This window comes from Peromyscus leucopus, chromosome 20 (genome assembly GCF_004664715.2).
Source record: "Peromyscus leucopus breed LL Stock chromosome 20, UCI_PerLeu_2.1, whole genome shotgun sequence".
NCBI classification, from domain to species: domain Eukaryota; kingdom Metazoa; phylum Chordata; class Mammalia; order Rodentia; family Cricetidae; genus Peromyscus; species Peromyscus leucopus.
The window spans coordinates 47,055,371-47,068,475 of record NC_051080.1 but is presented as its reverse complement, the minus strand read 5'-3'; the positions used below and the strand labels follow the sequence as shown (position 1 = coordinate 47,068,475).

The 13,105-nt window shown below is 35.0% G+C and overlaps 1 protein-coding gene across 48 annotated transcripts in view; it reads right to left on the bottom strand.

Moving 5' to 3' along the window:
• Positions 1–13,105, bottom strand: part of Rims2 (regulating synaptic membrane exocytosis 2) — a 472,086-nt gene that overhangs the window by 132,295 nt on the left and 326,686 nt on the right. For 6 of the 48 annotated variants that reach the window (XM_028879262.2, XM_028879266.2, XM_037197751.1 and 3 more), the window contains one exon: positions 7,866–7,898. The exons of 41 other annotated variants lie outside the window; for them this stretch is intronic. In XM_028879262.2, the coding sequence (XP_028735095.1) occupies positions 7,866–7,898 (33 nt within the window). Of the gene's footprint in view, positions 1–7,865; positions 7,908–13,105 lie in introns of all 48 variants that reach the window. One more of the 48 variants, XM_037197775.1, reaches the window with a different exon arrangement.

Genomic DNA, 13,105 nt, shown 5'->3' with positions numbered 1-13,105 from the left:
ATACCATAATCAATATGCCTTATATGAAGTCTTGAAGAGGAAGAGTCACTGATAAAGAAACTTGCCATAAAGAATTCCCCACTGTTAGGTTTCAAACTCTGGACAAAAGTCTAAGGTGCCTATTTACTATATCAAAGCGGACCCTGGCCTCCAGCTTTGCCCAGCTTCCCTCAGTCTCTACGTGTTACAGGGCCCTCTTGCCTGGCATACCCCGCCCCCTACTGTTGTGGGATGTTCTGTATGCAATGAATGTGTGCTGCTCTGATTGGTTGATAAATAAAATGCTGATTGGCCAGTAGCCAGGCAGGAAGTATAGGTGGGATAAGCAGACAAGGAGAATTCTGGGAAGAGAAAGGCTGAGTCAGGAGAAGCCAGCTCACCCTCCAGGGAGCAGCATGTAATGGCACACGGTAAAGCCATGGAAACCGTGGCAACACATAGATTAACATAAATGGGCTGAGCTTAAGTGCAAGGGCTAGTCAGTAGTTAGCCTGAGCTAATGACCAAGCAGTTTTAATTAATATTAAGCCTCTGTGTGATTATTTTATAAAAGGCTGCGGGACTGTGGGCGAGAGATTTGTCCTGACTGCCAGCCAGGGGATACACAGAAAAACTTCAGCTACACCCTACCCTAAACCTCTCCAGCCAAGGGGCTGGGCTGCCCTTCCCCCAGCCACCCTACCTATATGATCCAACCATTTTGGTTCCCTGGACTCTATTTTTTGGGCCTCCTGGCTGCTGACCCTGGCTCCCCTCTCTTCCCTCCCCACCATCCTCACATGGCTCATGGTCATGTCCACTCTCCCCACTCTCCCGACGTCCCTGTCTTTGCCTATTTTCCCTTTTATCTGTAACAAACTTTCTCCTCCATCATACTTAGGTATAGTCATGCCCTTCCTTTCTTTTTTTTTCATTTACCCACCAGCAAATCAACTTTTCTTTGTTGGACTTTTACCCAATCAAAGGAAAGTAATCCAGAAATAATATTTTTGTTTCATCCAAATTTAACCTTTTTTTTTTCCCCTTCCCTTTCTTGGAATGAAAAACAATTTATAAGATCAAGTCCAGTGGAAAGGGAATTGATTGGACAAAGAATGGACCTTAAAGTTATATATATATCTTTACTCATATGAGTCAACCGATAAATAATAGGTAGTTTTTGTCTTGTTTTGTTTGAGACAGGCTCTCATAACAGCTTGAACTGGACTTGAACTCACAGTCCTCCTGCTGCAGCCTCCTGTGAGTTATTATTCTAGCAATGGCTTTCAGATCCATCTCTGCTCATTTTACAAAAGAAAACCATGACACAGTAAATTTCTGTTTCAGTTTGCCCCTGTAACATAGCAGGTAACTAACACAGCATATGCAAATGTCTGAGCAGGTCAAGCCTTAGACTTGTTAACAATGTTAATATTAACTTGTATTATAACAAATGCAAACAAAAAATCATTCCCCCAAATTATTGTGATATGATTACTATTCATATTGGTTTCCTTTATATTTTTGATTTCAACATTTTAAGAGTCTTATGAGCTTTTAGTTATAAACTGAAATTATATTAGTCAAGGCTTTAAATCATAATTTAAATCAGTAATGATAATACTATCTCAAACAAAAGATATAGAGAAGAAGATACACATGTGGGATTTGAACTGGGAAACATGTAGAGAAAAGAAAATGTTTGCTACTTAAATTAAGGACATATTGCTAAATTAAATGATAGTAAACCTTAAACATGATGCTTCCAATGCAGTAACAATTTCTTTCCAAATATACATGTTGACCTCCTAAAACGTAATGATATATTTGGGTCATGAGCTCGGTTAAAATAGTAACATTTATGCAGCAATACGTAAATAAGGAGAAAGAAGCAGAGGAGAGGTTTAGGGGGTGTAGACACCAATTTTGATTCACAACATACACAAAAAGAAAAAATAAAATTTATATATTTATTCCTGGTGTCTAAATAAACATTTCACAAACTGGCATTCATATATGTAATCAAACTTCGGACTGTCATTAGTTGGAAAGTTATTCACAATGGTAAAAGTAGATATTTGCATTTATGGGTTTTCAACCCTACTCAAGCCCAGCCACCAACTTGTGCCTCTTTTCCCAAGTTGCTAATTAGTCAAAGATATAACAACCACAAAGAAGAATGCCACGCTGTTTAACCCTACTTCAGACACTGAAGGAATAATCCACAAACAGGAAAATCTAAAAAATGGATAGTAATAATGAAGAATAAAACTCAGCTGAGGTCACTCTGAAGAGAAAGAAATTGGAGGACGCGATGAGTAGGTATAAGGGCAGCCAACTTCATCTGGATGGAATATGACCTCCCAGTAGCTCCTATATGAATACAAGTCACCCCAGGAACCTAGAGAGCTTGACAGAAGACTGAAGTGCTCTCCACTTATAACCTCCACATCCTTGTGGCATCCTCATCTCAACCCTCTTGTCTGTTTTCTCTCTGTCATCCTTTGCATGCTGGACCCATTTTTGGCTTTTAAATGTGTCACAGGTATTCTGTAAAGTTAAGAGTGTGTTGGGATGGGAGACAGGACTATTTCATTCTAAATTCCTCAGACAGCTTAGGTATTTATCTGATCAAAATGTTATACAAGAAAGACCTGTAAGCTTTAGCTACTGTCCTATCCTCAACATCTAGAGGCCTACCGAAGGAATGCTTTGTAAACATTCCCTGAAAAAATGGATTGCAGGATGTAAAATCTAACAGCCCTAGATTAAGAATTTTATGGATACTTTCTCTCTTATGTAAGTCAACTATGTTGTATTATAAATTTAATACACCATTAGGGTAACTAGGGAGTAACTTTAATGCAACATAATGGTTACTTTAAGATATTTTTTAAGACTTTACTACATTTTTTATTCCTGTATTAGTAGACAATATTAAGACATTAAATCTATAATTGATTAGAACTATATAAAAATGTGTGGTTTTGGTCTATAATAATATTAAGAGGAAGCTTTAAATAGTTGAGGAACTCATGATTTAATTAATATTATATTTTGGCAATGTGTTTAGGATTTTATGACAAAATATCTCCAATCTTATGATTATTATCCTTTAGTTATATAGTTAGAGATGAAAATGCAGGACCTACACACTGTTAAACAAGTGATCTACCAATTTAGTTATGCCAAGACCCAAATTTCTGTAGTTGTTAAAACAACTCATCTCCTACATGAGAAAATGAGTTGTTCCTAATTTTTTTGCTTATTTTCCTTGTCCATGGTAGTGTTTTGTTTTGGTTTATTGGGATTTATTTGTTTACTCTTGAAATGGAAAGGATTCCATCTTAGCTGGCCATTATTTTTATTCTTCTGTTAAATGAAAGTACACATGTGTGCATGCAAACACATACATACAAATACACACAATTTTAATTTTAGAATTTTCTCTTTATACAATCCTGGGGATGTCCATTGTTCAAACATCTTACTTGCTAGTTGGTTAGAGGTTACTGATGTATTAAATGCAGTGTCAAAATTGTAATGCAAAATCTATGAGTTTGCTAATGATAAAGTAAGTAAAAAGTAGATATTTTTCTGAAAAATAAGCTTTTTGCATAATTTGAGCTAGATTATGAAAAGTACTTTCAAATTACAAAAGTGATGGGGGGATTTGGGAGGCCCTGGGGGGAGGGAAAGCAGGAGAAGGGGAGGGAGGGGGAGCTGTGGTTGGTATGTAAATTGAAAATCAATTTTTAAATAAATAACATAAAAAGGGGGAAAATTACAAAAGTGATGTCTCTAAAACAATACAATTCTTAATATTTAAATGACAGCAAATCTAAGGTTGTACATATATGATTTAGCCAATGCCTCATTAAATGACATAATTTTCATACTACTAATATGTCTTAGTGAATCTATTATATGTGAATTTAATTCTAAAAAGGTTAAAAACAGTATTTTTTTCTTTTTAAAAATTTTATTAGGGCCGGGCGGTGGTGGCGCACGCCTTTAATCCTAGCACTCGGGAGGCAGAGCCAGGCGGATCTCTGTGAGTTCGAGGCCAGCCTGGGCTACCAAGTGAGTCCCAGGAAAGGCGCAAAGCTACACAGAGAAACCCTGTCTCGAAAAATCAAAAAAAAAAAAAAAAAAAGGTCCATGATTATTTTTAAGTTTCTGGATTTATGTTGATCACACTAATTTTGCTATTATTCTCATAATCACATTTTTATATTTCAAGAAACCTATCATGCTTCAATTAATATTCTTTTTGGATTATGATTTAGATGTTTTTCATATATTTACTTATCTCTGAATTTCTTATTTTAGGAAATGTCTACACATAACTTTCACTCACTTTTCTATTAAAGCTTTTCAAGTAACTTAGGTCTCAAGGTTCTCAATACTTTCTCTAAGCTGTAGCAAATGTGTTTTCTCAACATGCTGTGTTTTTATTTATGATTTTGATAGTATGTTTACAGTGATCACACTACAGTCAGTTCTCTCTCTAATTTCTCTGATTGTAGTTTTTAAGAAGGTGTTCTTTTTTTAGATTGATAAACTTTTATTCTCTTATGAATACATATAAATCTGGGCCAAGGGTTGTAGAACAGTGGTATATAACATGTGCTCTATGTTATGAGGTCACAAGTTCAATACCCATGAACCCCATCTCCAAATATAATCATTCTGTTAAACTAGCTGGAGTTCATTACCAAAACTAAGTAGTGTTTGGGAGCCAGCCCAAGCTCCCCTTCCTAGCGAGTGGACTAGAATCACATCTCTCTGACTTCAAAGCTGCTGTCCTATCCTACTCGGACATTGTTTCAGAAATGAGAAAGCTCAGGAGTGCAAGCACCAAAGCTGTGGATGCAGTCTTAAGAGACAATGACATTCTACACTAGCAGCTACCAACTGATACACCCGTGACACATAGAATGTGTATTATATATTATAACAATATAAGTAGTTTATAGCAAATGTAAATAAGAATAATAAAATAAGTAATAATAAAACATATATAAATCAAAAATAATTCCATATAATAGAAAGATGCTTCCATATATTTTCCCACACATTTCGGGTTGAGCTATTATTAGGTTACAGTGACAAAGAAAATAAACTTTAACATCACTGGAGATGTGAGTCAAGGCTAACGAAGTTACTAACCTTTTACTGGTTAACACTTCAGTGAGTTTTAGAAAAGCATTAACTCATCTCACTTTTACCTACCGCTGACATCCACCATAAACTGCTAGTCACAAAACTTGCTGACAGTTTTTCCTCTATCAGAGTCTCTGCTTGGCTCCTTCTCTGCTGATTGTTCTTTGGTTCATGGCTTTGGACAGAATGCACTCATCTTCACTTACCCCATGTTTACCGAGTTTGTGGAATCTAAACAATGAGGTTAGTACAAACCAAGACCTCCTTTGTAGCGTTACGACTGCAACAGAGTCGGCGAGCCTGCCCTCCACTAGGACAGACCTATCTCCCTACCACAGGGTCAAACATATGAATATGCCAAGAAAGACTTCAGAGTACATTTACCTAATAACAAACAAAACCTGTTTCCTAGCATGATCAGAAGCCAATAAAACATTTCTTTTTCTCTATACATTTTTAAAATTTATGTTTTGAGAATTTCATACGTGAGTATATCATTTCTAACTTGCCCTCTCTTTTCTTTAAGTTCTAATTCACGTGCATCCTGACACCATTTACTCTCCCGTGGAGCACCGCCTTCGTCATCAGCTCTCTCTCCTCGGAATCTCTGAACTCTCCAGGCACGTTACTTCTACCCTCTGTCTGTTGCAAGAAATCCTTTGAAAATAAAGGATTAATGAACCTCTGGATTTTTTCCCCTTAGAGTAGCATAAATTCCCCTTCTCATTTTGCCACTACAAATTATATAGAGCATTTCTTTCATCTACCCATTACTCATTTCCTTCTTAAAAAATCCAATCTGTTTTGTTTAAAAATCATGACCTTTGTCCTCTCGAGCTCCCCGCTTTGAATGGAGGCATTCTTAGCTTTCCCGGTGGACTCTGACATGCCATCCCTGTCCCTAACCTGCAGTGTGGCCCCAGATTCTCGACAGAGGGTCCATTTCTCTCTTTCCCAGAATGGAAAGCTGACCTTACAATACTAGCCGATAGAAAGTTGTTCAGCGCTTACAACATCACACACACACACACACACACACACACACACACACACACACACACACACACATACACACACACAATGGTATGAGTGGGTAAGAGAGACAGAGCCCCAAAACAGTACATTTGTTTTCCAGGCTGGCATATCTGCATCTCCTTCTTTACTTTTCTAATCCCATGTAAATCTCTTTGGTGTTTATTCAATTCCAAAGCACATTTCACACATCTCTTCACCCATCACGGACCCTCAGTATAACTTCAAGCACCTATGTAAAGTTCTAGCATTAAAATATATTTGCCTTCTCAACTGCCATCTATGTTCTCCCTCAGAAACCCATTCCTGGGACCAAACTTGCTCTCTTTATGTTATCTGTAAATGTCTAACACACACACAAAAAATTAAATACCAGATTAAGCTCTGATAATAATCTCCTCTTTGATTTGTCTTCAGTATCGTGTAGTTATTCACCAAATCTTTTATCCCTCAGAAATTTTTAGAAACTTGCGTTTACCCATGACTTCATATGACTTCCCTGCTCATTTCTCACACATTACTGCAGCTTGCCTTGTCCTGAACCCCACATTCCTCCTTCTCTTCCACCTTCTTTTGTAACTCTTCGTCAGTGCATCTTGGATCTAAATAATTCTACCAGAGCTGTGGCAGTCAATCACAGAGTTTAAGGGAAACAATGCCATCATGAATCTAGGATCTCTGTCTGCTTGGTGAGCATCTTCTTCCAAGCCCCAAGGTAGCTGGCCTTTATAACTTCTCTACAGCACCAACATTGTTTCCCTGTTTCCATATCAATTTGAAATATCCTTTATAGAAACAGCCAACATTTTCTAACTTTTAATATACAACTTGATATAACAAGTATTTTTTGAACTAACCCCAATTCTGACAAACATGATCATATCATTTTTGTGATTCTCATATAATAATAGTGTCTATAATTAATTATTGCAGTTATTTGTTAGACGAGTATGCAGCTGTTTTTGTTTGCCTTGATCTTTCCAACATCCAGTATGATACTACAAGTGTTTGTTAATGAAAAATATTCAACCTCCAGCTCTTCCACGAAGCCCTCTATGTAAATCCGTTTAAAACCGATTTTATTTGTATTTGTAACTTTTTTGAACACACTGTTCAAACCATCCATACTGGCACATTTACACAGCATATTATCCTCATCTATTAATTACTAAGTAGTAGGAATAAGTAAATAAATTAAAAAACTTTCTTCATGACCTGTGTTAGGTCTTTGGCATCCTCATATCCTAGAACAATGCTGGTCATGATACAACTAAAAAGCTTTTTTCAAGTTATGTAAAAATGTAACAAATCAAGTTATAAGGGAAAAATAAGTTTGGGAGTAAATTATGATTAACTTATTAATTTAATCTAGCTGACTTTCTCCCATAAATACTCACATGTACACATACACACATGTATGCATCTTTTACATCTGATTATTTTTCTAGTTATAGAAAAACAACATATACACATTATATGAAATTCACTATTTTACTTTTATCCATCAAATTGAAGCAGCTGCTGTAAAAAGTTGGAATATAAATACTTTTAAAACCTGAAAAATTAAATATTTTCAAATATTAGAAAAGTGAAAATTTATGAAATGAGTAAAAAAATAGTAAGATGTTTCCAGGATAAGTTAGATTATATGAAAAGAAAAACAAAGAAAATCAGTATGAGAGACAGACCTGTATATCTTTTCCTTGTGGAATCCACTTCTTCTGTGGTCACAGCATATAATGAACAGACATAGACAAAGGAGATGGGTGTGAGTGGATGAACTGAAAGGTAACGTGACACTGGAGGGAAGAGCCCCAAGCCATTGAGAGAAATCCTGCGTAGTCGTAGGGAAGATAACAGTCAAAAGCATAGCATTAAAAGAGGCAAGAACTGATGGCAAAGAAGGCAAGTAGCTATAGGTTAGCAGAATGAGAAAAATAAGGTAGTGCATAGAAGAGGATCTCAAAGTTTAGTTACTTAAGTACAGCCAATCTTGAATACTGACACTGAAGAAAAATACCATTAGTAAAAACAGTATTATTTGTATGTCCACCTTTTTTAGACATTGCTGGGTCAAATTAAAACCTGTGAAAATGCCTTCAATATTTAAGTATCTGAAGAAAGAATTTGAGTTATTTCATTAAAAAGAGCTGTGTCCCACCCAAACTGTGATGTTTCTCCAATTAACCAGAAAAAAAAAAGTTTGTCTATCAGGCCAATTATCTCACTAAATAATTTCACTCTAGTGAAATATTTAAATAAAAAATTACAAAATTACAAATTACTACATAATTCATAAGAACAGTAGATGAAATATAAGGTTGTAGTTTATCACTGAACATTAAAATTGTCATTAATTTTGAGAAATTTCTTTAGACTATATTCCTTTATAATAACTACTTATTCTGAAAATTCTTACAAATATCACATTATAGATTGTTACTACAGTTTCTTTTAACATTTACCCTTGCAAATCACTAGTGACTAGAATTGGATAAGGCATACATTTAAGAAATAATACTTTTCTAACTACTACTTGAGAAGTTGAAAAGATATTGGTTTATACAGCAATTTGAAATCAAGAAAAAAGTCAATTAAACTAAGCTTTCAAAGAAAATCTTTCAACATATTGGTGAGGTAGTGTCAGCAAAACTAACACTGTGAAATAACAACACAAAGTCATAATCTCTTAGTGAAATCAAATCCTCTTTCCTGAATCCAATATACAGAATTCTTAAATACCACGCTCTCTTCTAGATAAATTGAATTATGGATTTTGAGTGATTTATGAAGGAAAAAAACATGTTGGAATACCAATATATTAGAGTTTTAAGTCCTGAGGTAATTAATTATTAAAACAAATGCTTCTTTTCATGGATGGCAAGAAAATGAAATCTTTCTATTACAAGGAAAGTACTAAAAAGTCTTAGAGAAGAAGAAAGAGAAATAACTAGAAAAGGAATGACATTTGATACCCAGCAATGTTCTCTTTATTGTGTAAGCATATTTTCATGTATAAAATCGGATACTCCTCACAATTGTATTTCAAACTAGAGGCCCTAATATAATTGAACACAAGAAAAAACAATCTGTGCCCTTCTGAAAAGTACCCTTGTACATGTATGTCAGAGAGCTGCAAGCCATATTACCCTTTCCACACCCATTTCACCCACACTGTGAAGGCAATGTAAAAAAATTAAATATAGTAATAGCATAGGCCCATGCTGGAGTCTGTCTGTCACATTATTATTCTTTGATATGACATTTTTATAGATAAACATTAGCACAGTGCTAAAATAGTTAAAAGGATAACATGTTAAAAATAAATTTGTAAGAATTGGAAGATTGTTTACAGATACAACATCTCATTTTTTTTTTTTTGTAGAAAACATGAATTGCAATTAATTAAGCTACCTTTTCTTCTAAGCATTTTCCTGCACACTGGATTAATTGATATGGTTATCATACTATATATTGTTTTATAAATGACAATTTCTTCTAAATTTCACTCATTATTATAGTAAATAGTGGAGACACAGAGAGTTCAAGTGAACTTACCCAAAGTCACAAAACAAATACAGTGTCATGATCAGGAACAGAACAAACGTTTTCATTACCTGGCTAATATTCTACTCAATGCTATCTGACCCAAGAACTTGTGAGACAAGATATCAAATGATGAAGAAACAAAGAACCAATCCTCTCACCGTGAGACCTGAACTGGACATTTAGTAAAAGAATTTCACATCACAAATGGTCAAGTAGCCCAGGATGCTTTCATTTTATAGGAGATTTGTCAGGATCTACATTCTCAGAGACAATCATTTAATACAAATTTTGTATTATTCACAAAAGGAACAAAAAAGATCTATCTTGACAATCTCACTACTGACAGGAAGTGTCCATTAAACCATGTTCATTATTTATTTATCTATGATACAGTGATGAACAGGTCAAAAGAGTACATATAAAATATAACATAGGCAGACAGAGTCATCACGCGAACCTCCATGTACAATCAGTTCCCAGCTTTGTAGAAAGCTTTCTTGCCTTCCTTTGGGTTACAGTTACAAATGTAGCATTTGTTAAAACAGTCTCATTTAAAAGAAACACTTAAAGTCACAAATCAGTCTTCAGCAATATGAACTTTTATCAAGCTAACAAACTGAAAAGTTCTGTACATGTATGGTGGAGGAGAGCAGACACCACTGGCTCCTTGAGGAAGCTGTGTGTCAGCTGCTAGGACCCATGTGCCAGTGTTCTTAATGAGTTCTTTTTTAAAGAATGAAGTGGGGAGATGGTGTGAGGTAAGATGGACAGGGAATGGGTGGCACAAGTATAGTCTGTTGTATCCATGTGAGAAAGTCTTAACAATAAAGTAGATTTTTAAAAGCTTTGTGTATTCCCTCCACACTTCCCATTTCTGTAGCTTTTACTTGACCATCACCAGGACACAAACGCTATCAGTGCTGTCAGTCAACAACTAGTTACCACACCCCTCTACAACCAGCACACCAGGATCTTCATTTAACCATAATCTGTTAAGAGTGATCACAAATAGCAAAAAGCACCCTGTATCGCAAGTGTTGACTTCTGTCACAGTTATGGCTACAACTCTGTTTTAGACTTAGCAAATACAAAGGGTTTATAACTATGCAAAAGTATCTTTCAAGAAATATTTTTAAATGTAAAGAACCATCAAGATGTAAATCAGAAAAGGACTTGAGTCTAACTCAAACAAAATATACACACATACATACTAAAAAACTAGATATTTTGGCTAAATATCCAGATATTTTGGCTTTTACAATAAAAAAATCTACCATATATTATTTTAACAAACCATATTTGGTTTAGTTAAGATGTTGAAAATGTGTATATCTACCCCGCTGTGCAAAATTTTAAGCAAATCAAAACGTCTTTCCTTGTAAATGATATTTTATATTCTCAAATTTCTACTGAACATATGTGAAAAATTCAAATAGACATCATAACAAACTTTACTTTAAAAACCAGATAGATAAGACCTGCAATTTTCACCACAGGCACTGAGCATCCTTATAAAGCTCTGTTGATGAGCTAACGATGTTCCCAGTCACACCACTCAGAGAAGCACATTATAGTTAGTACTGGTGCTGGAAGGACTGTACTTGAGTTAGCAGACATCCTTGAAGAACAAGCATTATATTCAAATATTTCCAACACAATGAAAAAGAAACATGAAGGGTTTAAGTTTTTTAGAGAGTAAAGCTAACAACAGAATGTGATTTTATTAATTCAGAGATTTACAATGACATCTGTAAGAGATGTATATTTCCAAAACAAGCCTGTATGAGCACACACTCAAGCAGGATGGTCTTAGAACAAGTCAGGAGGAACATAACTGGATTCTGGAATTTGTGTGAGGTCCTGAAACCAGGCCCTGGAGAATCAAGTGCTGGCTTTATTTATTTCTAAGTGTAATAATAACACTTAGATCTAAAGCTTATCTGTTCATTTATATCTTATTAAACACTAACTTACTTGCCTTACAAAGATTTTTCTATCAAGAAAAACAAATTAATTCTATCAAAATCCATAAATTATCAGACAATATGTAGAAGTTACTAAGAAGAGAATCCTGATTAATCTTCCCAGATTTAATGGATAAAATATCAAATTAGAAGACTAGTTTAGAATTATTCTTTAGATTGAATAAATTATAAAATCCTTTCAAGAAATCTCAAGGTATTCAAAACCAAAAAATAAGAATATAAAATATGAAAAATACCCAAGAAAAATTTCATGTGTAAAATTTAATATAATAAATCACCCAAAATGGATAAATTTATAAAGCATAATACCAAAGATAAATTGAAAAAAATCCCTATCTTCATATTAGTTAGAAATTCTATAGGTGTTATGATACAGACACATTTATCTTGGGAAAAACCCACCACTCAAATCAGACAAGGCTAAAGGAGAACTGTCACAGAGCTGATGCCACAGTAACTGGCAAAGCCTAAGAGGTTACATTGAGTTCTGTGAAGTCAGAAGGATAATATATACAACTCCAATAGTGCATTTCACTGACTTGATTTAAAACACACACACACACACAAAACCAAACCAAACAACAAAACAAAGAAACAGACACAAGGCAAGAAAAGGCTCACAGACTGATTTTCAGACAAGACAGCAAACAAAGGGTACCAATGTGGTTTCTGAGTAGTTCTCGTCTATGAAGGCAATTCAAAAAGGTTCTTAGATATAACACACCTCACACATAGAAAGTGACCAATTAAGACTAATAACCCACTTATGGACAGTATTAATTAATCACCAAATACATTAGAAGTCACTAAAGTGCTATTCTCACACATTTTGAATGATTTAAATCCAAGGCTATCCTTCAATGACTTTCTCATGTGAAATCTATGAGCCTGTAGTATTTCCAAGCATTTATTAACATGAAGACGTCACCTGGTTAGCTCTCTCAGCACATTTCCTGTGTGGCAAACACAATGTAAAGTTAAACTATCTGATGTAGAAACGTGCTTTTTTCTCGGAGGGCATTTCTATTGACTGTTAAGTGCAGATAAACGCACAAAGCAACGACAAACCATCAATTTAATATTTATTTCCGATACTGAACATCACTCATTGTGTTGGTAATGATAATAGGACTCTTGTCTGCAGTAGGATGGCTCATCGAGCTGGGTGGTGGTGGTGCACACCTTTAATCCAAGCATTTGGGAGAGGGAGGCAGGCAGAGCTCTGTGAGTTTTGAGGCCAGCCTGGACTATACAGTGAGTTCCAGGACAGCCTGGGCTACACAGTGAAACACTGTCTCAAAAAAAAAACAAAAAACAAAAAACAAAAAACATACAAAGATAGCTCATTGAAAAAATAAACAATATATTATCAATGATTATGAATCTTCCATTTA